The 23,742-nt window shown below is 39.2% G+C and overlaps 1 protein-coding gene across 4 annotated transcripts in view; it reads right to left on the reverse strand.

The window, feature by feature from the left end:
• The window catches only part of RASAL2 (RAS protein activator like 2), a 355,523-nt gene extending 335,814 nt beyond the window's left edge, over positions 1-19,709 (reverse strand). For 2 of the 4 annotated variants that reach the window (XM_027610626.2, XM_027610625.2), the window contains exon 1: positions 18,819-19,708. In XM_027610626.2, the coding sequence (XP_027466427.2) occupies positions 18,819-19,020 (202 nt within the window). In that variant the 5' untranslated portion in view covers positions 19,021-19,708. Of the gene's footprint in view, positions 1-18,818 lie in introns of all 4 variants that reach the window. The other 2 variants (XM_035722102.1, XM_027610623.2) reach the window with 2 other exon arrangements.
• Between the last annotated feature and the right edge of the window lie 4,033 nt (positions 19,710-23,742).

Here is a 23,742-nt window from a genome sequence, read left to right on the forward strand (position 1 = left end):
TCACAACCCTGAGATCACAATATGAGCCAGAACTGACAGACACTTAACTGACGGAGCCATCCAGGCGTCCTGGCCAAAACAGCTTTTAAAAAGAAAAACAAAGTTAGAGGATTTATACCTGACCTCAAAACTTTTTTCTTTTTAAAGATTTTATTTATTTGACAGAGAGAGCACAAGCAGAGGGAGAGAGAGGGAAAAGCAGGCTCCCTGCTGAGCAAGGAGCCCGATGTGGGACTCGATCCCAAGACCCTGACCTCATCCCTGACCTCAAAACTTGTTATAAAATTATAGTAATTGGGTGCCTGGGTGGCTCAGTCGGTTAAGCATCTGCCTGTGGCTCAGGTCATGATCCCAGGGTCCTGGGATCGAGTCCTGCATCAGGCTCCCTGCTCAGTGGGGAGTCTGCTTCTCCCTCTGCCCCTCCCTCCCCACCCCTGACTAGTGCTCTCTCTCTCTCTCATAAAAATAAAATCTTAAAAAATTACAGTAATCAAAACAGTATGCTTGTGAATCAACATAAATAACCAAATAGAGTCTAATAGAGTCCAGATATAAACCCATACATATATTTGATTTTCAACAAAGATGCAAAGGCATTTGACTGCAGAAAGTCTTTTCAAAAAATGGTGCTAGAACAATTAGATATACATATTTTTTCATGAATTTCAATATTTTGCATCATACACACAAAAAAATAAAAATAAATCATAGACCTCAAATTATAAAACTTTTATAAGAGAACATAGGAGAAAATCTTTGTAATCTAGGGCTACATGAAGATTTTTTTTCTTTTTATTAAAGTTTATTTATTTTTAGTAAGTCTACACCCAATGTGGGGCTCAAACTCATGCCCCTAAGATAAAGATTTCTGAAATAAAAACCAAAGCACAACCATAGAAGGAAAAAAAAATCAACATCATCAAAATTAAGAACTTCTATTCTTTGAAGACACTGTTAAGAGTTTTGATAAGGTAAGTCACAGACTGGGGAAAAACAACTATAAATCACATACCTGATTAATGATTTATATCCAGAATATATAAAGAATGCATATAACTCAATAAGACAAAGCCAATTTTAAAACGGAGAAAAGATTTGGTTGGACATTTCACTAAAATAAGATAGAAGAATGTCTGATAAGCACATGAAAAGACAGTCATCAGAAAAATCATTAGTCATCAGAAAAAATGCAAATTAAAACCACAATTGGTATCACTACATACTTCTCAGAATGGCTAAATTGAAAAGACCGACCATACCAAGTGTCGGTGAAGCAGTGACACTGGAACTGTCACACCCCACACCACTGTACCTAGTAAAATGGTACAAGCGTTTAGGAAAACAGTTTAGTAGTTCCTTAAAATGTTAAACATATATCTACCATATGAGCCAGTCATTCCACTCTTAGGTATTTGCCCAAGAAAAATAAAAGCATACATCTATATAAAGACTTGTATACACAGCGCCTGGGTGGCTCAGTTGGTTAGGTGACAGTCTTCAGCTCAGGTCATGATCCTGGAGTCGTGGGATTAAGTCCCGCATCGGGCTCCCCACTCGGCGGGGAGTCTGCTTCTCCCTCTGACCCTCCCCCCTCTCATGCTCTGTCTCATTCTTTCTCTCTCAAATAAATATAATCTTAAAAAAAAAAAAGACTTGTATACAAATGTTCACAGAAGCTTTATTTGTCATAGTCAAAAAAATGCAACCCAAATGTTCATCAAAAGGTGAACTGATAGGCGTGCCTGGGTGGCTCAGTCAATTAAGTGTCTGATTCTTGATTTCCTCTCAGCCTGCATCACGTTCTGTGCTCAGCAGAGTGTGCTTGAGATTCTCTCTCTCCCTTCCCTCTCACCCCCACATGCACATGCTCTCTCCCTCTAAAATAATAAATAAGGTGAACTGATAAATCATTGTGGAATAGCCAATGGAATTCAATACTACTCAGGAATACAAAGAATTAACTACTGATATGTGAAACAACATGGATGAATCTCAAAATGTTCTGAACAAAAGAAGCCAGACTAGAAATAAGTATATATTGTATGTTTCCATTTATTCAAAATTCTTGAAAACCTAAACTAATCCATAAAGACAGAAAGCATATTACTGGTGATGTGGTAGGAGGGATGGGGCAGTCAGATTACAAAGGGAGGCAAGGAAACTTTTCAGAGGAACTAGATGCTCATTTTCTTTTTTTTAAAGATTGTATTTATTTATTTGACAGAAAGAGACAAAGGGAGAGAAGGAACACAAGCAGGGGGAATGGGAGAGGGAGAATCAGGCCTCCTGCTGAGCAGGGAGCCTGATGCGGGGCTCGATCCCAGGACCCTGAGATCATGACCCGAGCTAAAGTCAGACACTTAACAACTGAGCCACCCAGGCACCCCTAGATGCTCATTTTCTTGATTGTGGCGATGGTTGCACAGTTACTAACATATTTCAAAACCTATCAAATTATACTTTAAATATGTATGGTTTGTTGCATATCAAAAACATCATATGAACTCATTTTTTTAAAGATGTATGAACTCGGGGCACCTGGGTGGCTCAGTCAGTTAAGAATCTGCCTTCAGCTCAGGTCATGATCCCAGGGTCTTGGGATCAAGCCCTGCAACAGGGCTCCCTGCTCAACGGGAAGTCTGCTTCTCTTTCTCCCTTTCCTTCTCCCTCTAACCACCCCATCCCCACTCCTGCTCTAATAAAAATTAAAAAAAAAAAAGATGAACTGATAAGAACTTAAGACTATACCTCACTTCCCCTTGCTACATTGTCCATAGCTCAAAAAAAAAAAAAAAATCACAGATTTTGAGAAATTACAATCTATTAGTAGGAAAGAAGTTAAATTTCAGAACCAATTCACACACTTTACTACATATAAATCATCCTTTAAGTTTCGGAGTCCTTGAAATACAAACTTCAGGACAGGTTAAAATTATAAAGCATATGTACCACAAAGATAGCCGAGTTCAAGAGGAACTAAGAGGAAAGCAGGCAAGATCCATCAAAAGGCCACTGTTCCCAGGCTTTTAGAGAAGAACATGTGAATTCTATAAATATCCTAAAATATCTGCTATCTGGCCAAACTCTGATCAATATTTGGCTTTACCTGGCTCTATGAAAGCAGATCCTCTTTTTAGAATTAATGATATAAAAGTGGAGAGCCACCTGAAATGTAAATCCTGGAATAAATAAAGCTACATCCCAAATGAATACAACTCATGGTTCTTAAGACGGTGTGGTCTCTTAAATTTCAGTATTCTCAGTGTCTTGATCAAACAAACAACAGGCCTAGAAAGGCATGCTTTTATTTAAAAAACAATTTTCCTATTTTGTATTACTGCTAAAAATACATAAATTTTAGTTAGCTAACAGGCTTAACTTTTTTTAAATATAGCAGTATCACGGGGTGTCTGGATGATTCAGTCGGTTAAGCATTCAACTCTTGATTTCAGCTCAGGTCATGATCTCAGGGTCGTGAGATCAATCCCCCCTTTGGGCTCCACACTGAGCATGGAGCTTGCTTAGGATTCTCTCTCGCCCTCTGCCCCTCCTCGCCCCAGCCATGTGCTCTCTTTCTCTCTCTAAAAAGAAACATCATACTATTCATCCACATACAGCTTTCTCATGTTGTATACAGTTAATAAAACTTGGACAATTCTACAAAGGTATTCAGAAACATTGATAACATCCAAAGCATATCCAGCAGATCAAATGTCATCAGTTTACAGTTATGGTGATATATAAAACACATAGGTAAACTACAGGTTCAAGGTTCAAATTAACAAACATCACACGTTATGCTTTTATAGTAACAGTTTGAATTTTTTATAGGTGAGAAGCCAAATTATATAGTAGTTAAGAACGTAACTCAAGAGCGAACTGCCTGGATTCAAATCCCACATCATCCACTTACTTCCTATACACCATGAGCAAGTTCCTTTACAACTCTATGACTCTGATTCCTCATCTACAAAATGAGGGTAATAAAAGTATTTACTTCATAGGGTATTCATGAAGATTAAATAAATTCATAGGTATAAAGCACCCAGAACTGTGCCTGGCTCATAATAAGCACCCAAGAAGTTTTACTTTGTCATTATTTTTGCTGCTATAATTATGCTCATGATTGGCCCCATTACTAGAGTTAAGATTAGTATATGGGGTAATTAACACTATCACTGACAATTTAAAAAATCCAAATATATCGACTAAGAACTAATACAAAACAAGGATTTGAAAAGACAGTTTTCCAAATAAAATCTAAAAATGGCCAATAAACACATGAAAAGATACTCAACACCACTAATCATTAGGGAAATGAAAATCAAAACCACAATGAGATACCACTTCACACCTACTAAGATGGCTATAATCAAAAAGAATGGAAAATAACAATAAATAAGTGTGAGCAAGAATGTGGAGACACTGGGGGCGCCTGGGTGGTTCAGTTGGTTAAGCGACTGCCTTCGGCTCAGGTCATGATCCTGGAGTCCGGGGATCGAGTCCCACATCGGGCTCCCTGCTCAGCAGGGAGTCTGCTTCTCCCTCTGACCCTCTTCCCTCTCGTGCTCTCTATCTCTCTTTCTCTCTCTCTCAAATAAATAAATAAAACCTTTAAAAAAAATGTGGAGACACTGGAACCCTTGTGTATTACTGGTAGGAATATAAAAGGGTACAGATACTGTGGAAAAGTTTGGCTGTTTCTTGAAAGGTTAAACAGAACTACCATAAGATCCAGCAATTCTACTCCTAGGTACATATCCAAAAAAACTGAAAGCAACTTCTCAATGAGATATTTGCACACCAGTGTTCACAGAAGCATTATTCACAATAACCAAGAGGTGGAAACAACCCAGGATCCACCAACAGATGAATAAACAAATATGTTATATATACTTACAATGGAAAATTATTTGGCCATTAAAAGAATGAAATTTTGATATAAGCTACAAAGATGATACATGCCACCTTGAAAACATTATGTTTAGACAAATAAGCCACAGGACAAATATTGTATGATTCTACTTGTGTGAAGTACCTAGAATAGACAAATTCATAGAGACAGGAAGTAGAATAGAGGTTACCAGAAGGGGAAAAAGGACAGTTATTGTTTACCAGGTACAGAGTGTTTGTTGGGGATAATGAAAATAATCTGAGTATAGATAGTGCTGAGGATTACACAACATTGTGACTGTATTTTTAAAAATAACTTTTTTAAGATTTTATTTTTATGTAATCTCTATACCCAACGTGGGGTTCAAACTTACAACCCCAAGATCAAGAGTCCCATGGTCCACAGCCTGAACCAGCCAGGTGCCCCAGGACTGTATTTGAATTGTACACTTACAAATGGTTGAAATAAAATTTAGTATGTGTGTTTTACCACACACACACACACACACACACAAAGAATCTACTGGTTATTCTATCAAGCATTTTCAACTTTTATTGCTGCAGTTCACCAATGAAGAACTCGATATCCATTCTTAACTACATAACCCTGAAAGAGGCAGAGAGGATTAATAAGACCCACTGCTAAACTCTAAAACAACTCAGAAAAGAATTAAAATGCTACTTTAAACAGCTTGTGAGGGGCACCTGGGTGGCTCAGTCGTTAGGCGTCTGCCTTCAGCTCGGGTCATGATCACACAGGGTCCTGGGATCGAGCCCCACATCAGGCTCCCTGCTCAGCCAGGAGCCTGCTTCTCCCTCTCCCACTCCCCCTGCTTGTGTTCCCTCTCTCGCTGTGTCTCTCTGTCAAATAAATAAATAAAAAATCTTTAAAAAAATATTTTTTAAATAAACAGCTTGTGATACATTTTAACACAAATATATTAAATTGGAAACAGTAATTATGAACTTAGATAATAAAGATAGGGTAATCTTTCCAAAAAACAAAAAAGGTACTGGATTGGAACTGATTCCAACCTTACCCAGATTCTAATCTTACTTCACCAAGAATCTTTAAAGCATTAACTATTTCATGACTACTTCCCCCCAAAATAAAGACTTACCATGTTTCACAAATTTGTTGAAAGAAAAAAAAGCAGGATATTTCAAATTGCAGGGAAAAAAGCAATTTTGTAAAAACATATAATTTTATATAATATGCCTACAAGTAAATGCAATAACATTACTGATTATATAAGAGAAACATCATTGTTAGTGAAGTTTCAGAAAAAGAAAGATTACTGGCCAATAGCTATAACACAGTAACACCTCTTCAAGGTGACGCTCTGGCCTGACAATCAAGATTTATATCAAAAACATAACCTAAAGTGCGAGTAACTAAAAATTTCCTCTTAAGACTTTCTGACTTAAACAAAACAGCAAAAAATATGGCCCTATCAAATCTTCTGGATTACCTTTCTATTTTAATAGGAATCACCACAGATGATGCTGTTCTTTTTTAACCATGTTATCAAGCTAGATTAAAAAACAGTCATATAAATCTTCATTTCTATAAAAAGGACAACTATGAAGTTTTTATGAAACCAGAAAATACTAAAGAGAGTCTTTTCTTAGATATCAAAACATGTCTTTTGTTAGTACTGTCCTGGCCATCTTTTTCAAGGTCTGTTTGTTGCTACAAACTTATCACCAACCACCTGGGAAAATCTAGCCCATTTCAAAATTGGAACATGTGTTATAAAGGCCTTGGGTTTCCTCATTCAGAGGCATTCTTGAAGTTTACAAATACAGGGCCCCTGGGTGGCTCAGTCCGTTAAGCGTCTGCCTTTGGATCAGGTCATGATCCCAGAATCCTGGGATTGAGTCCCTGCTCGGCAGGAAGCCTGCTTCTCCCTCTCCCTCTGCCCTCCCCCCTGCTCATGTTCTCTCTTTCTCTCTCACTGACTCTCTCGCTTGCTCTCAAATAAATCTTAAAAAAAAAATTTACAAATACAAAGAATTGTATGTAGTGAAGCCCAAGGGAATCATGGGAGCAAGATATTTATATTTTATATCCTGCCCAAATTTAATTTAAACAAAATTTCCTACAAGCCACCACAAATATTAACTAGATACAGGATTCCTAGTTTCACTTTCAAACTGCTCTATATCATTGTCAAAAGTTAAACTACTTTGTTCCTTTCTAAGTTTGCTCCTTTCTGACTTAGTAAGGCAAGCTTATGATTATATAATAATCATAAAATTATTATACTAAATAAAACAGCTAAATGATAAAAGAAAATGTGGGTATGATTCCAACTATATAGAATTCTGGAAAAGGCAAACTATGGTGACAGTAAAAATATCAGTGGTTGCCATGGGGTAGGGGGTAGGGGATATGAAGAGATGAGTAAACAGAGCACAGAGGATAAAGGCAGTGAAAATATTCTATAGGAGGGTCACCTGGCGGCTCAGTGAATGGAGCATGCCACTCTTGATCTCAGGGTTCTGAGCTGGAGCCCCATGTTGGTATGGAGATTACTTAAAAAATAAAATCAAGAGAAAAAAGAAAAGAAAAAGAAATTGTATGAAACCACCAATAAATAAATAAATAAATAAATAAAATCAAAAGGAAGGAAGGGAGGGTCGGAGGGAAGGAAGGAGGATGGAAGAAAGGAAGGAAGGAAAAGAAAGGAAAGGAGAAAAAGAAAGATTGATTGATTCTGTATGATACTAAAATAGTAGATACATGTCACTCATTTGTCCAAACCCACAGAATTTATACACCAAGAGTGAACCCTAGTATGAACTACAGACTTTGCCTGATAATGATATGTTAATGTAGGTTCATCAGCTGTAACAAATGTGTCACTCTGGTCACAGATGTTGATATTCGGGGAGGTTATGCAGATGTCGGGACAAGGAATATATGGTAAATCTCCATAACTTCCTCTCAATTTTGCTGTGAATCTAAATCTGTTCTAAAAAAAAAAAGTACTTAAAAAAAAAGAAAATTTGGTTAATTGGTTAATTGTCTATATAAACTATTTTCCAGAGTCTAATTCATTTTCCTACCCTTTTTTTCTGAAGAAAAGATTTTCAGTTAATTTTGTCATTAATGTTCATTCTTGTTGCCATTCCTTGAATTAGGCTTTGTGTGACATAATAAACCTCCCTAGAATATACCTAAATTAAACCCATGCTAAAACCTCGTACTATAAAGTACTATATAAGACATACCTTAGTCGTTCATCCAGCTTAAACTAAATGTACTATATATAGTACATTTAGTTTTACTAAATAAGACAGTACTATATGACACACACCTTAGTCGTTCATCCAGCTAAAACTAAATGAACTTATATTCAAACCATGTTCAAAAGAATTTTGGGGGCGTCTGGGTGGCTCAGTTGGTGAAGCATCTGCCTTTGGCTTGGGTCATGATCTCAGGGTCCTGGGATCAAGCTCCACATCCGGCTCCCTGCTCAACGGGGAGTCTGCTTCTCCCTCTCCCTCTGCTGCTTGCCCTGCTTGTGCTCTCTCGGTCAAATAAATAAATAAATCTTAAAAAAAAAAAAGAATTTTCATGAATGTCACTTCCTTCTTAATACTCTGAGAAACCAAGAGTAGAAGGAGGACATCAACAGCTGAGAGGAAAGCCACCAACTATGTTCTTAGAGTATTTGAACCATTATGTGTCTATGTCAGGTTATTTCAGTTGGACTCTAACATAATATAAATAAAGCCACGGTCATGGATTTGACCCTTAGCAGACCAACTGCTTTGACTCTATACTCATGCCCTTCCCTCTTTCATTTGGAAATATGCCATTAATGAAAAGGAATACCATTGGAAAACAACAACTCCATTTTTTGAAGGGCAGTGTTATTAGCATTAGAACTCTGAGGACTTCTAATACGTGCTAAATAATGCTTAAGGCACTATATGAAATCTACACAAAAATACTTCAATATGTTGAAAGTAGCAATACAGAAGTAGGATTTAAATTATGGGCCATAATTTCATATATTTGTGGTAGGAATTGCTTTCCAGGAAGGTCACACCAATTTGGCACCAAGTCTCAGGCCTTTAAAGACACACTCTTCAGGGCACCTGGGTGGCTCAGTCGTTAAGCGTTTGCCTTCAGCTCAGGTCATGATCCCAGGGTCCTGGGATCGAGCCCCGCACCGGGCTCCCTGCTCGGTGGTAAGCTGCTTCTCCCTCTCCCACTCCCCCTGCTTGTGTTCCCTCTCTCGCTGTGTCTCTCTCTGTCAAATAAGTAAATAAAATCTTAAAAAAAAAAGAAAAGACATACTCTTCTAGTAATTCAGCCTAAGGGAACAGTGAGAAGTTCAATTCAAAGACTTGTGCACAAAGACAATCAGTAGACTATAAATATATATATTTTTGGGAAAATGTTAATGTCTAAAATAGGATAATGGTTAAATAAGTTACATTAAATTATACTCATCAACAAATTATATTTTCATATTATAAAAGCTTAGTAATAAAACAGTGTGATACTGACATATCAATATAGACAGACCAATAGAATAGAGTAGAAAATCTTGAAAGAAACAAAATATATAAATGGTAGTCTACCAAAGGATAGAGAAGTCATCTTAAACCAGTGGAGAAAAGATGAGTTATTCAACAAATGGTGTTAGGACAACTGGAAAGCCATCTTAATAAAAATGAAATTGTATCTATATCTCATACCTTATAGCAGGATGAATTCCAAATGGATCAAAGATTTAAGTATAAAAAATGAAAACAAAGAAGTACTTGACAAACCATGGAAGAATTATTTTATAACCTCAGAATAGGAAAGGCCATGCTAACTATAACATAAAAACAAAGAGCCATAAAAGAGCAGATACATTCAACTGCATGAAAATAATTTTCTTATAGAGAGGGAAAGAAAAGACAAATGAAAATACTGGTAACTCATTACAGATAAAAGCCTCTTTATTTAATAAGGAGTTCCTACAAATCACTAGGAAAAAGATCCAACAACCCAATAAAAATGGGCAAAAGATATGTACAATTCACAGAAAAGGATGTATTTAAATGGCTCTGTAAGACAATTAATGTAAAAGATATGAAAAATTAAATTTAAAACTATTTTCATCAATTAGATTGTCATATTCAAAAATTCTTGATAATTCCCTATGTGTAGAGAGATAGGCATTCTCATACACTGCTGGCAAAATATAAATAGTTACAACCTATAACAAGAGCAATTTGGAAATATCTTTCAAAATTACAAGTACACATATCTTTGACCTAGCGATTCTATATGAACTTTTCTTAAAAAAATATTCATACACAAGCAAAATGCCTTATATTCAAGATTATTCACTATATTATCACTTGTACCAGCAAAACTTGGGGACTGGTTAAATAAATTATGATTCATTCAGGCATTATGCAGCCACAAAAAGAATGAGGAACTGCTTTACAAACTGACAGGAAACTATGTCAAAAATATATTAATAAGTGTGTAGAGAGAGGGGATGTGAGGCAGGAATAACACAAGGTGCTGATAAATTCCTTTAACGGGTTATCATTTGTATAAAAAGGAGAAAAAAGCAATACACACAGTAAAAACTATGATAATATCAATTCAGATATAAAGCAATTAACAACTGGCTCCAGACCCCCAGAACTCCCAGCCAACTTCCTTTGCGGACCTGCTCCAGTCCATTCATTAACCTCGAAAAAAACATGACCTTACATTTTTGTGAACGAAATTTCTTGGACCCCACTCTTGGTGGAGTTTTCACATATCTATCTATTTATATGTTTCTCTGGGCAGGGAATAGGTATGCGAGCATACACAAGAATTTCAAACATTTATTGATTGTGTGGAGTGAACGATTGCCTGCCAGATGGTAAGTGAGGGGTATGGAGGAGGGGTGACAGAGATCTCACGGAATATCTTTTTATAATTTTTGAATATTGGAAAGATGGAAATGTTTACCTATATTTTTAATTAAATTTAAAAATAAAAATATATTTGAAAAAGTTTTAAACATTTTTAAAAACCTAAGAAAATATAGTTAGAAACAAGGGAGGATTTAAAATAATATGCAATGATACCAAATACACACAAAAAAGTACATTTTTGCACATAAAAGACAAGGATAAAATACAACAAAATATTAAAAGAAGAGTTATATCTGAGAGGTATAATTACAGATGACTTTAATTTTCCTTGGCTTTTCCTATAATTCAAATTCTTTACATTAAGCACTATTATACTCATAATAAGAAAAAAGCTATTAATTTTTTAATGCTATGAATCAGAGAGGTCAGAAATTTAAAAAGGCAGAAACTTATTAGGTATTATCCAGGTTTCTAAGCATCATAAATGAAACATTCAAATTTCCTTAAAACATCCAATTACAGAATAAAGAATTTATGGATAAAAAATTTAGAGATGAAAAATATTTAATCTGTCCTCTGCTCTACCTCTTAACAATCACATTATGAGATTATTCTCATCCTCCTACTTTCTGGATGTTTTGTCCATTTTTGTTTTCTGTTACCTAGGTAATGGTACTTCCAGCATTTCCCTTAAAGACTGTGAAACTAACAATCTGGTATTTCTCACTGTCCAGTTTTCCTGACCTTCAGTTTTGAAAGGCCATCTCCCTAAGGGAAAGCAGTAAGATCTAGAAGCTAAAACAGGAGGCTGAGGAATCTGAGGTTAGAGTTCTAATCCTGACAAACTGTGGAATTTGTCTCCAATTTTGGTAATAAGCTAAACTTCCTGATCCAGTTTCCTCAATGAGGTAACTTAAAGGATTGTTTTGAAAATATTTAGGACTATCAACTTTAAAGTTTTCTTTAGCTTTCCACACTATTCTTTTGAATTTTGTTTTCTTGCCTTATGTCAAATATTTTCCTTTGTAAATTTTTGCTCTCCCAAACAGTATCTGCAAGTGTTACCAGTCTTTTCCACTCAGGAGTCCGGTAAGGGGTAGTTTTAGAAAGTCTACTGAAAATGACACAATGTGAACAGAACTTGAGCAATGTTGAAGACAATTTATGGTGGCATAAGAATGTAATCAGGGGGCGCCTGGGTGGCTCAGTTGGTTAAGCGACTGCCTTCGGCTCAGGTCATGATACTGGAGTCCCGGGATCGAGTCCCGCATCGGGCTCCCTGCTCGGCAGGGAGTCTGCTTCTCCCTCTGACCCAACCCCCTCTCATGCTCTCTCTCTCTCTCTCATTCTCTCAAATAAATAAATAAAATTAAAAAAAAAAAGAATGCAATCAGGATCTAAATCGGACTCTTATGAGCAAAGGAGACTCGGGCAATGAATTAATGTAACCAACACTTGGTGGGAAGGCAAAACTCTGACTCCTAACATCCAAACCTACTATAGAGATAAGATGATAAATTCTGTATCATAGCCTAGCAAATGAAGTTTTGTCATGCCTTCAAGGGTTCAATTTTAATTTTGTTTACAGCAGACCCACTAACACTACCTGGACCTCAGCACATCTTCTTTTCTACCACTTGCATATCAGGTACTTCTTGATGGCTGCCTTCTCATTAGAAAATAAGCTACATTAAATTTGCAAGGGGTTCTCTACCTACAGGTCTTGCGAAGCACTTGATAGCCTTTGGGAAGAAAGGGGTTTTTACAAACATCAGAGAGCAATTATCCCTCTGCCAAGACAGGGTGAAGCAATTTCAGTAGTGCCCTCAGCACACTTCAAACTCCTCCTCCTGGTTAACAAGACCAAACACCTCTCTTGTTACTTAAAAGTTATTCCAATAGGGAGGGACAAGGTAGCAGACAACTGAATTTTTTCTGGATTAACTCAGGCATTAGTTGAATGCTTTTTTGTGGTCCACCTACTTGAAAAGGTGATCAAATCACTCTGTGCCACTGAAGAGAGCAACTGCAAAGAACAATTACATAAACCCTCTGCTTCAACTTACCTCATCCTTCTTTTTAATGAAAGAAAGCATTAGAAACCACTGCCCTGCCACCACTTCCTTAGTAATCTCAGTAAAACCTATGTGCTTTGTCATGTGAATTCCTTTTTTTCCTTAGCAAGTCAGAGAAATTTATTTCATTCAACATGAGACACAACAGTACCTCATTTTTTAAAGTACATGCACTGAATTTTATGATGTAGAAAAGATAAAGACACTCTTTATAAGTGAACTATTCTCAAACAGGTGCACTCTAGAACTTTGCATTATTTATGTCAGAAAATTTGTACATATCCTCAATTTCATACCTCTAATTCCTAAACCCAAAAAGCTCTGAAAACACTTTCTTCATAACTTGTTTAGCAGTAAAATCTGACCCTCACTGACATAACACTATTTATAGTCTTAAACCATACTTAGTGTGGATTTTTACTTAACTACAGGAATATTAATATGATTGATTCCTGGATGTTGCTCCAGACCCCATTAGGGGGTTATGTCACTGTGTATATATATACATTTTCTAAAATCAAAAAAATTTTGAATTCTGAAGCACTCTAGTCCTAATGGTTATGGAAAAGAGATTATGAATGTATAGTTCTATTCTTCAAAAATATTTTCATTCTTTGAAAATGAAATAGCAATAAACCAACATGATAGAGGGTAGAAAAATACTAAGATATGATAAAGGAAATCGTACATGTCTCTAACATTAACGGGACATACAATTTAAATAAGATATACTAATTTTCTCTCAAAGAAAAAAAAGGAGGGGCTATTTGAAATCAATATAATTTAAAATAAACAGTATATTCCTAGGCATTCTTGATAGTTCTCTCTTGTTTCAGTGAACTGTCTACTCCTAATGTACATAAAATGTATTGGGAAATTAATGTATCAACCTTCAAAGCTAATGCCACATCCTAAGTATTGAACTCAAGCTTACAATCCCAAGAATTGCTAAAATATTAATAATCATTATATAAGTTCAATTTATAGTATTTGAGGAAATTAAAACACTTAAGTAACATGAACATGTTTTGGGATGTACTGAGTACACATTCACTGATTTTCTTCAAGCAATCAATTAGCTAGAGCACACAAAACTTCAACAATTTCATTCATCCACACATTAATACAAAACAGAAGTCAAGCATGGGGTACATATTTAAGACATGTAAGAATGAATAATTCACTGAGAATATTGAAAGTTAATTATGTTAAGAACATTCCTTGTAAGGCCAGTGAATTAATGACATCTTCATACTACACCAAAATGAAACAACTTCCTGGACTTGTTACTGGTTACAGTGTTTTAAGTAAATATAGAGGCATATTCTCTAAAAATGCAATGAAACATATCTCATCCTTTATCTTAATTCATGAAACATAAGCAAAACTATTTACTACAAACAGGGAAAACTGTCCACCATCAACTCATATGGAGTTCATGAGAAATTCTTACCAAATTCTCATTGTCACATTTCCAGAATTATATGGTATATGATGCAGTATGATTCTTTTTCTCTTCTGCTTGCTGAAATAGTACCAGCCTTTAGAAAATTTCCAGCAGATCCCTATCAGTCATCAATAAACAATGAGCTATATACTAGCTTAATGGTAAGCAATAATGTTGATGTTATTTATTTTATTAAGTGAATATTTTAGATAAGTCCTGTTTATACTACTAAAATCAAAACCATATGATTGCTTGGTGAGCACTTTAGTGTGATAACTATATTTCCCCTCTAGCTATCCAAGGGCACATCTGTGCACACACTTGCAGACCTGTTGTGCTGATGGCTGCGAAGCTCCAACGCAGGCACTACTAGAGACCGGTATCTTCAATTTCTCCCAGTGTCCTGCACTCGCTGTCCATTCGTGGTAAAGTAGTTAATTTTAATGTTCTCATTGTTTACCAGAAAGCACAGACAGTGAGGCTGGCTTTGCCTCTCCCGTTTCCTTTTGCTAGGCTGCTGCGCTTTTTCAGCCAATTGACTTTGCTTTGAGGCTATAAATATCTGAAAAATGTTCTGCATTTGATGCTCTTGGATTCTGCATCCATATTTAGCTGTTTGTGGCATGCCTTTGTTTAAGCTACTCTGCCACCCATACAATCAGTCAGGTTGAGATCTGGACGGTCAAAGGACGCATGGATCAACATTCAACAGACACTGACTATGAGCAAGGTACCAATCTGCTAGACACGGTGACGATGAAGGGGTGGCAAGATAGGAATACAAAGACAAACAAGACAGACTTCCTGGTATCAAACATTTTATAGTCTTGACAGGGCATGGGCACAACTTATAATAAAACTGTAATAAAACAAATGGAAATAAAACAAATAGAACATTTTACAACTAAAAGAAAATGAAGGCCAGGGCAGCGTATTTTCTCTTAGCTATGTCTCAATGATAAGCATTTGTGTTCTAAGTATACATCTACCTATTATAAAGCTGGGACAGATTCCAGAAAAAGCTTTCCAATCCTGGCAATACACAAAACTCTAAATATGTTTTATCAATAAAATAGTCGACAGCAAGCTCAAAACAGTGCCTAGTCTTCAAATTTCATGAGGCAAACTAATAAAATATTATTTCCAAAAGTTTCTGTTAAGGTATTCAGGTTGGGGGGGGCTGTTACTGGCGTTTATTTACTTGTTTGCTTGTTGATTTCAAACATAAGTATATGGTAGGGGCGCCTGGGAGGCTCAGTCGGTTGAGTGTCTGCCTTTGGCTCAGGCCATGATCCCAGGGTCCTGGGATCAGGCTCCCTGCTCTGCGGGAAGCCTGCTTCTCCCTCTCCCACTCCCCCTGCTTGTGTTCCTTCTCTCACTGTCTCTCTCTGTCAAATAAATAAATAAAATATTTAAAAAAGAAAATAAAAGCTCTTGACCTGAAAACAAACAAACAAACAAAAAAACATATGTGTATGGTAGAGGATGTGAATCATAGCCAGAAGCCAGGAGCACTTAATACAGCTCCTTCCTTTGTACCCTTTTAAAATCCACATGGCTATTTCAGGTTAGTGCTCAAAACTGAATAAGCTTCACCTGAGCAAGATCCCCCTTTCCCCCACCTTCCTATCTTGTCAAAACATTCCAAACAAATATACATCTGCCCTCAACATTCCTGCTTTCACAACTAAGTTCACTGACCTTTTGATAAAAGTGCTCCCCAGAAGCCCCTGACAATCATGATTTAAACTCATTAAGGGCTTTCTTGAAGCCTGTCCCCAAGAGTCAGACTGGAATTGGTAGGCTAAGTTGTAGGTAAAATAATAGGGCAGGCCACAGAATCAGACAACTCTATAGCTAAAATGGACCACAGATACCAATTAGTCCAGATTCTACATTTTATATAGAAACCTAGAGCCAGAGTTAAAATTACTTACCCAAAGTTAGACAACCAATTTGTGGCAAAGAGAGAAAAAAAAACCCGGTTCTCAATCCCCAGTCGTATACTCTAGACTAGGTTCCCAGTTTCTGAATTTCTTTTAAAAACATTAGACCACACTCATCAAAGGTCTCCTTAAATTGCGTGAAAGAACCTAAATGTTCCAAAACAATCAGAATTGTGAACACACAAAACAAACAAGTAAACAACAAAAAAAACCCAAAAATGAACTAGTGTTTTCCAAACTGATTTTCTACATTCTATTATTTTTACTTCAAAGCTGTTCAAAGAGTTATGCAATAGGCAACTTAAAAACTAGCTAAGGACACAGAAAAGCCCAGAATCGTTCAGATAGTTTTGGAATATTTACATCAAACTAAGACAACAAAGGAGTATCCAGGATGAGTGGCCTTAGAGGAAGGAAAGTAGTAGTACTCAACAGTAAATAAAAACAACATCTGGTTAATTGATAGGGAAGACAAAAAAATTACAATGCAGTGGAAAGTCTGCAACTTGACACTGAAATGCACAGTACATATGTGTGTGAGAAGAGAATATATGTACATATATTTATCCATATATACTTAAGAATATCCACAAATCCATGTGTGTATATATGTATACACACCCCTCACAAATCTACCCCTAAAAATGAACAAAAACATGCACATATTTTTTTTTTTTTTTAAGATTTTATTTACCTATCTGACAGAGAGAGACATAGCGAGAGAGGAAACACAAGCAGGGGGAGTGGGAGAGGGAGAAGCAGGCCTCCTGCAGGGCAGGTAGCCCGATGCGGGGCTGGATCCCGGGACCCTGGGATCATGACCTGAGCTGAAGGCAGACGCTTAACGACTGAGCCACCCAGGCGCCCAATATGCACATATTTTTATGGGTTACACGCAAAGAACAGTAATTTACGCTAGGTCTGGAATACCCAAACAGAATAGTTTTGGACACTGAAATATCATATATTCTTACAGTAACATGGCCTATCTCTAACTTTATGTAAAAAACAATGTGCCAAAGAAATGTAGAAGGATAAAAAGGAGGATAGGATGGGAAAACGTAATAATATATTCTAATTCAAGCTCATTTTCAGGTTCTCATCAACCTTTGTTATAAGCTATCGGGTAAGTGGGATCGGCAGGTGGATGGAAAATCAGGCACTAAAGTTTTTAATCTCCTGAGAATGAACTGGGTGACCTTGCATCATCTCCTACTTCTTTGCTTTAATTCTTTCAGGTGCTTAGAATAACATCAAAAACCATGTATAAACATCAAGCAAAATATAAAATGGTACAAATATAAATCTTTAAGAACTGGTTATAAGAACGACAGGATTTTTAAAACTGAAAGGGCCATTAAGAGATTATTAATCCAATTCATTAATTTTACAGATGAAGAATCAGAGGCTTAAAAAAAAAAAAGTTACCTGATCTACCCCAAATCACATAGCCACTTATTGGCAGAACCAAGACAAAAACTCAAATCTCTGAACTCCTTGTTCTGTGATCTTTCTGATAGTGATGGACTTGAAGTCTTGAAATCAACTGAACTATCCAGAGAGATAACTTCTAAGTCTTGGTCACTCCTGAATAGTAAACATATACCCGCTTCAGAAGATTGAAGGAAAAAAGCATAATGTACTTGATCACTACAGGCTTAGATGCACATGACTGGAGGATAACATCTTAACATTGTCTTTGATCCCAGGTGCTTCAAATTTGCCCTCTTATATTCAGCCACATCACTAATGTCTTGCGTTCACGTGAGTTAAGTGATAAACATCTTGACGTTTTAGTATTTTGGGAAGCCACAGCTCAGTCCTGAATTCCAGGCTATAAATCCTTGGGCTAGGAGTTTTCAAAACTGGCATGGTTTTAATGCTGCCACAAGGCTCACCCTAACAGAATATCATCATTCAGTTTTAATTAAAGAGGTGGTTGCTAGGAATGCAGAAAGGGAAAGTTTTAGTGTGTTCATCACTTTTAACTTGCTGAGTAGCAACCCAGTCACTTTACAAAGAACCAGAAACAATAGTGCAATCTGACACAATCCACACCCCTTGGACTAAGTGGTTGCCTTTAGGAGAATGAGGTTCAGAAAGAGGTTATAGATTAGTCTGTTCCCACCAAATAAATATTTTTGGTTATTCTATTTTATTTTATTACCTTATCCACTGCTAAGCTATTTCATAGTATCTTAGTTTCCAGCCTTGCCTCACTCAAGAGAAAGAAATGAAACTGTTCGCTTGATTTCATGGTGTGTTCCATCAGACCTCCCTGAAATCGGTTGACAGTTCCCTTTGAAGTTATCACCTAATATATCAGTCTGCGTAGCTCAACTCCACCTTAAACTTCCTGCAGGTGTCTGGAAAGGTCCAAAGACCATACTGAATGACATCTCTCTACTCAAGCGCTAGCCTGGAGAAACTTGTCAGAAACGCACGCCGGAACAAAAAGGGATGTGGGAAACTGACCCAGAATGGATGGGGACTGAGAATAGGACTTGAGGCTAGGGATGAATTTCAGCCACAGCAAAAACACCAGCCTCTAGGATGGCCTGTGGTCCTTACCGTACACCCGGACCCAGCTCTGTTGCTGGCACACGGACTCCAGAAGGATCCGATCCAACATGCCACCAGCCACGGCCCCACCGACTGGGACAACCGCTTCTAGCTCCTCCGGGGGTAGCGGCGAGTCGGACTCCAGTCCTGGGAACATCTCCGGCCAGGACAGCGCCTCCGCGGCTCCTCCGGACGACGGGGAGAGCTCCATGGTGCCCCGGAGGGACAAGGCGGCGGCGGCGGGGAGGGCGCGCGACTCCGCGCCCTGCCTGCGGGAAAGGGAGGAGGAGAGCGCAGCGGCGGGGGCAAGGACCGGAGCGGCAGCCGGCACGGACGCGGCTCACCTCCTTCCCCGCAGCCCACTGCCCGCGGCTCCGGCGCTGCAGCCCACCTGCAGCCGGCGGGCGGGACCCAGGCCGGGAGGCGGATCCAGCGTGGCCCCGGCCGGGGGTGGGTCCGGGCTCAGGTGTGGGTCCCTCCCGGGAGGGGACGTGGAAAGACCCGGGAGGGGCGGCTCGCCCGCCTGCCCCCGCGGATCCGCCTTCCTCAAACCCCAGCCGGCGTCTCTCGCGGCCAGATCGGGCTGGGGCTGGGGATGGAGTGGGGCCGGGCAGGGCAGGGCAGGGCTGGGGGCGTCGCCGCCAGGGGCCGCCCCCTCTGACCGGCTCCCGCCGCCGCCGCCTCAGAGGGTCGGAGTGTCCGCTCCCTCAGGGAAGGGGGGCGGTGGCCCCGGGTTCTCGCCCGCCAGTCCTCGGCCCCCACCCCAGGAATGAGCCGGCCCGCCCCCCTAACTCTCAGGCCACGGCTCCCGCCGCGGCTCCGGCTACGCCGCCACCGATCCCACAAGCCCGGCAGCCGCGGCGGCGGCAGGCGGCATCCCAGGGTGATAGGCCGGAGCAATCGAGGGCCGAGGGCCTGGCCGCGTGTGCAATCGAGTAACGAAGCGGAGGAGGAACTGCCACCGAAGGCAGGAAAAATCGGACACCGAATTATTCATCTGGCCAGTCCCGCCTACTTTCTAAAGACCCTCTACCCGACCGCCCAGTAGCGCGCGGTCAGGGTCTCCAGAGCTGCGGCTGAAAGTGGGGACGGCGTGGGGAGGCGGGGTGGAAAAGGGGTGCGGGAAATTTAAAAAGAAAGGAAAAGAGCTTCCCTTCCCCTCTTTCCACCTCTTATCCTTCATGTAGCTATTTATGTATTCATTTATTTGGACCGACATTTCTTTCGTACTGGAGGAAGAGATTAGAGAGGCTGCTTTATTTTACAGTTGCCCTAAGGGAAACGCCTCCTTCCTTCCCAGAGGAGAGAGTTGGCAGCGGGGTCTGGATTGTGGGATCTGCGCTTTGTGCCCTGTCCGCGACGAAGCTGGACTTGTCATCGGTTTAGAATAGCACGGTTACGAAGTGTGGTGTGGATGGATAGACGGGCCTTGGGAGCACAAGAAATGCTCAAAAGCCCAGTATTAACCAAACAAGTTTCTCTTTTTTTTGCCTTTGATCTTTGTGCAATTATGTTGGCTTTTTTTCCTCTAATGATGTCACAAGCGTTTTATTTTTGGTCTGTTTGGAGACTGTCTCCCTTGACCTTGGCTTTAATTTTATACCCACCCAAGGCAGTATTCACTAGTTCAGGTTAAAGAGATACCTGGCAAAGTGATAATAATTTTTAAACCGAAAAGTAACAACTTAAACAGTGCCTTGCACATCGTAGGTCTCCAACAATGTTTCTTGAACATGCTGCTTAAAATAGAGGAGTTCCACAAGTGTATGGTGCTTTTTTGTTTAACACATGGGGGGCATCCCCCCCCCCCCATTTCTTCCTACTTTGCACAGAGACCGGTCTACAAGGGGATATTTTTATTTTCTGGTCTTGTGGCATCCTGGTATGTGGTTTGGGCTTATCAAGAGCTATAAGAATGCATTTTGTAATTTTCTCCGAACTCTTTAGAGAAATAGTATTTCAAAGCAGGAAGTGACCTTCAAGATAATCTCATTCTGCCTTTTGTTTAATGGTTGAGGAAACTGAGGAACAGCCAGGTTACCTGGCAAATCAACCACCAGTACAGATATGTCTGAAATGTCTCGATGATAATGCCTATTTCAACTTTGTTCCCTCAAGAACCTTTTGTAATTGAGCTTGTTGATGCATGATTTGGTGATGCATTGGAGTGATCATTTCTGATATCTAAATCCCCGATTTCTTACTATCTGACTCCATAGTCAGATTTCCAAGTCTAAATCATCATATTCTTCAGTGCTTGAGTGGACATGGGAAGTTATCAAAGCTGGGAGATTATAGGGCCCAGCACTAAACAGAGCTAGAGCGTTTTTATTTATACTAAATTTGCTGAAGTCATGGTAACAGAAGTCAGAGAGCAAATGGATAATGGGCATCAGGTGTACAAGTCTGAGCACTCTTTATTAGTCAATATGTAAGGAATTTATTTAGCCAAGCAATTATCTGAAAGCAGCATTAGGAGTGGTATATGAAACATTCACAGAGGTTTTTTTCTTAAGCTTATTTTCTTGGTGGCGTCATCCATTGTTGAGCTGAGGAAAAAGCTCTCAGTAATCCTACTTTCTTCATCTAGACTCTCCAAATCCCCAGTCCCTGCTTCACCTCCCATCCTGTCCCCAGACTAGCTGCGGTGATTATCTAATTGCCTAAGTAATAGTATGTCTGGAATTTATCTAATGGTTATACCTTAAAGAGAAAATAGTTCACAACTTGAACAATAGTTCTCTGAGATAAGCAGAACCAGTATTTTTTAAATCATCATTGAGCCAATGAAAAAAATTGAAGCATAGAATTCTATTAAGCAACCTACCTAAAATAAAATAGATGGTTAGTAGACAGATTAAAACCCGAGTCTCCTAAGTTTTTAATTCATTGAGGGATCTGGATTCCTTAAGGTTTTTATTTTCCCCCCTTGGGTGAGTAGAGTTACACTAACTGTTATGGAGCCAAAAGCAAATATTCCATGGTTTTTGCAAATTATTATCACTTAAGGGGTGCCTGGGTGGCTCAGTGGGTTAAGTGTCTGCCTTCGGCTAAGGTCATGATCTCCGGGTCCTGGGATGAGTCTGCTTCTCCCTCTCCCTCTGCTCCTCCCCCCTGCTTGTGCTCTCTCTCACTCTCTCTCTCTCTCCCAAATAAATAAATAATCTTAAAAAAAAAATTATTGTCACTTAGGAAAAATATTGGAGAAAAAACAAACACAGTGACAAGCCAATTTGCATTGCAGGGAAGCAGTTAATCCTACTTAGATTTATACCAGGGGTATCTCCCTGGTGTAATCCCAGATCTTAATGTGAACATAAATCCTTGGCTGATAAAGTCTTGGTTTACATTGTAGTTTGCAAACAGGCCTTTGTGTGTGAACTACAATAGAGCTAAAGTCTCATTTCCCAGCCTGCCCTACCCCCTCCTCCTTTTCCTCCCTCTAGAGCTTCAGACACTAAGCTCTCGGATGTGATCTACATATTTATTGTCGTTGGAACTCAATTCCAAGAATCAAACCCAAGCCCCAAGACAAGTGGGAACTAAAATTGGGGAACTATGGAGGAGAAAAAGCTAATAAATTCCCCAAATAATAGGCTGAAAAACAAAGGCTGAGATTTTTCAAAAGAAAGAAAGAGGCCTTGGGTTCAGAGTACATATTACCAATACAGGTTTCCTGTCCCTATCCTAAAGTAGAGCATACCTATGAAAGCTTTCATAAACTGAAATGACATAAAGCAAAGAAGCACTTACCAGTGATTTATATGGAAAATTTTTTGAGCATTCCCAGACCCAAAAAATAACCTCTCTTAGGCTTTTCTGATACCTTAGGACCCATCTTGTTAACGGATGCACAAAATAAATCAAGATAAGCACAGATGCTCACCGACAGTTCAAAGCTATGGTGGCTGGAGGCTGAGATGCTGAGTGTAGTTCCAGGGGAAGGAGCTTGGGGGCGCCACTCTCACTGGTCAGAGTGCACACTGCCTGTATAAGGGCTCACGGCAAACGCAGAAAGTTATTTTAGCTTTTCTCTTTTTTTCATACAGTGAAAATCCTCTTCAGATTTCCTTGGGTCAATGAAAACAGGTACTAATATAGGTCTTTCATAAAAACGACGTAGCATAACGCGAATTTTTGATACATTCGAAAGATGCCAGTATTAAGGAGAGACGAGGATTTGGAATCTTGGCTATCACAAACTGAGGACCAGGTACGCATCCAATTTTCTCCTCTGTTCACCTGTCAGCAAACACACACACATAAGAGGTTCCCTCATCACAAATGCTCTTAACTGTTTTCTTGTAGCCAGTCGCTTTTAGGCTCTCTAGACACCACTTCTAAGCCCCTAATCCCCCAAGCAGTAATGCAACCTTTAAAGTGTGGTTCACCAGCTGCTCCCTTTCAATATTCTCTTTCCCCTTGGACACAATGATGCAGCACTCTTCTGATTATACGCTATAACACTGACCGTGCCCCGTTCATCGTAAGGGAAGAATTTAGACATTTCTTGAGATTCTGTTGTCCATCTTCTTCTTGCTCCTGTCTCTGTCTCCAATTCCCTGGTCATCTATTCACTTCTGCGGGTTCAACTCTCACTTGGATAGTGTTGACTTTAAGATCTCCATCCCCAGCCCCATCCACGGAACTGAGGGTCGGGTCAGGAGTCTGTAAATGTTGAACACCTCCACTAAGATAGGCTTCCCATACTTCAGACTCAGTGCATGGAAAGTGAACTCCCTCCCCCTGTCCTCGGCCCAAACACCCTTCCCTTTGTGGATTTCCTTTTTATGTTCAGTGGAACTGGTAGGTTCTACCTCAGACTTGCTTGAACATGGAGTTACCTTTCAGTCTTCTCCTCCACCCTAACATAAATCAACCCCTGCTTTCTGTTCCTAGTGACGCCATTCTAACGCAGGCCTGGTCAGCTTTC

Source organism: Zalophus californianus, chromosome 10, assembly GCF_009762305.2.
Source record: "Zalophus californianus isolate mZalCal1 chromosome 10, mZalCal1.pri.v2, whole genome shotgun sequence".
NCBI classification, from domain to species: Eukaryota; Metazoa; Chordata; class Mammalia; order Carnivora; family Otariidae; genus Zalophus; species Zalophus californianus.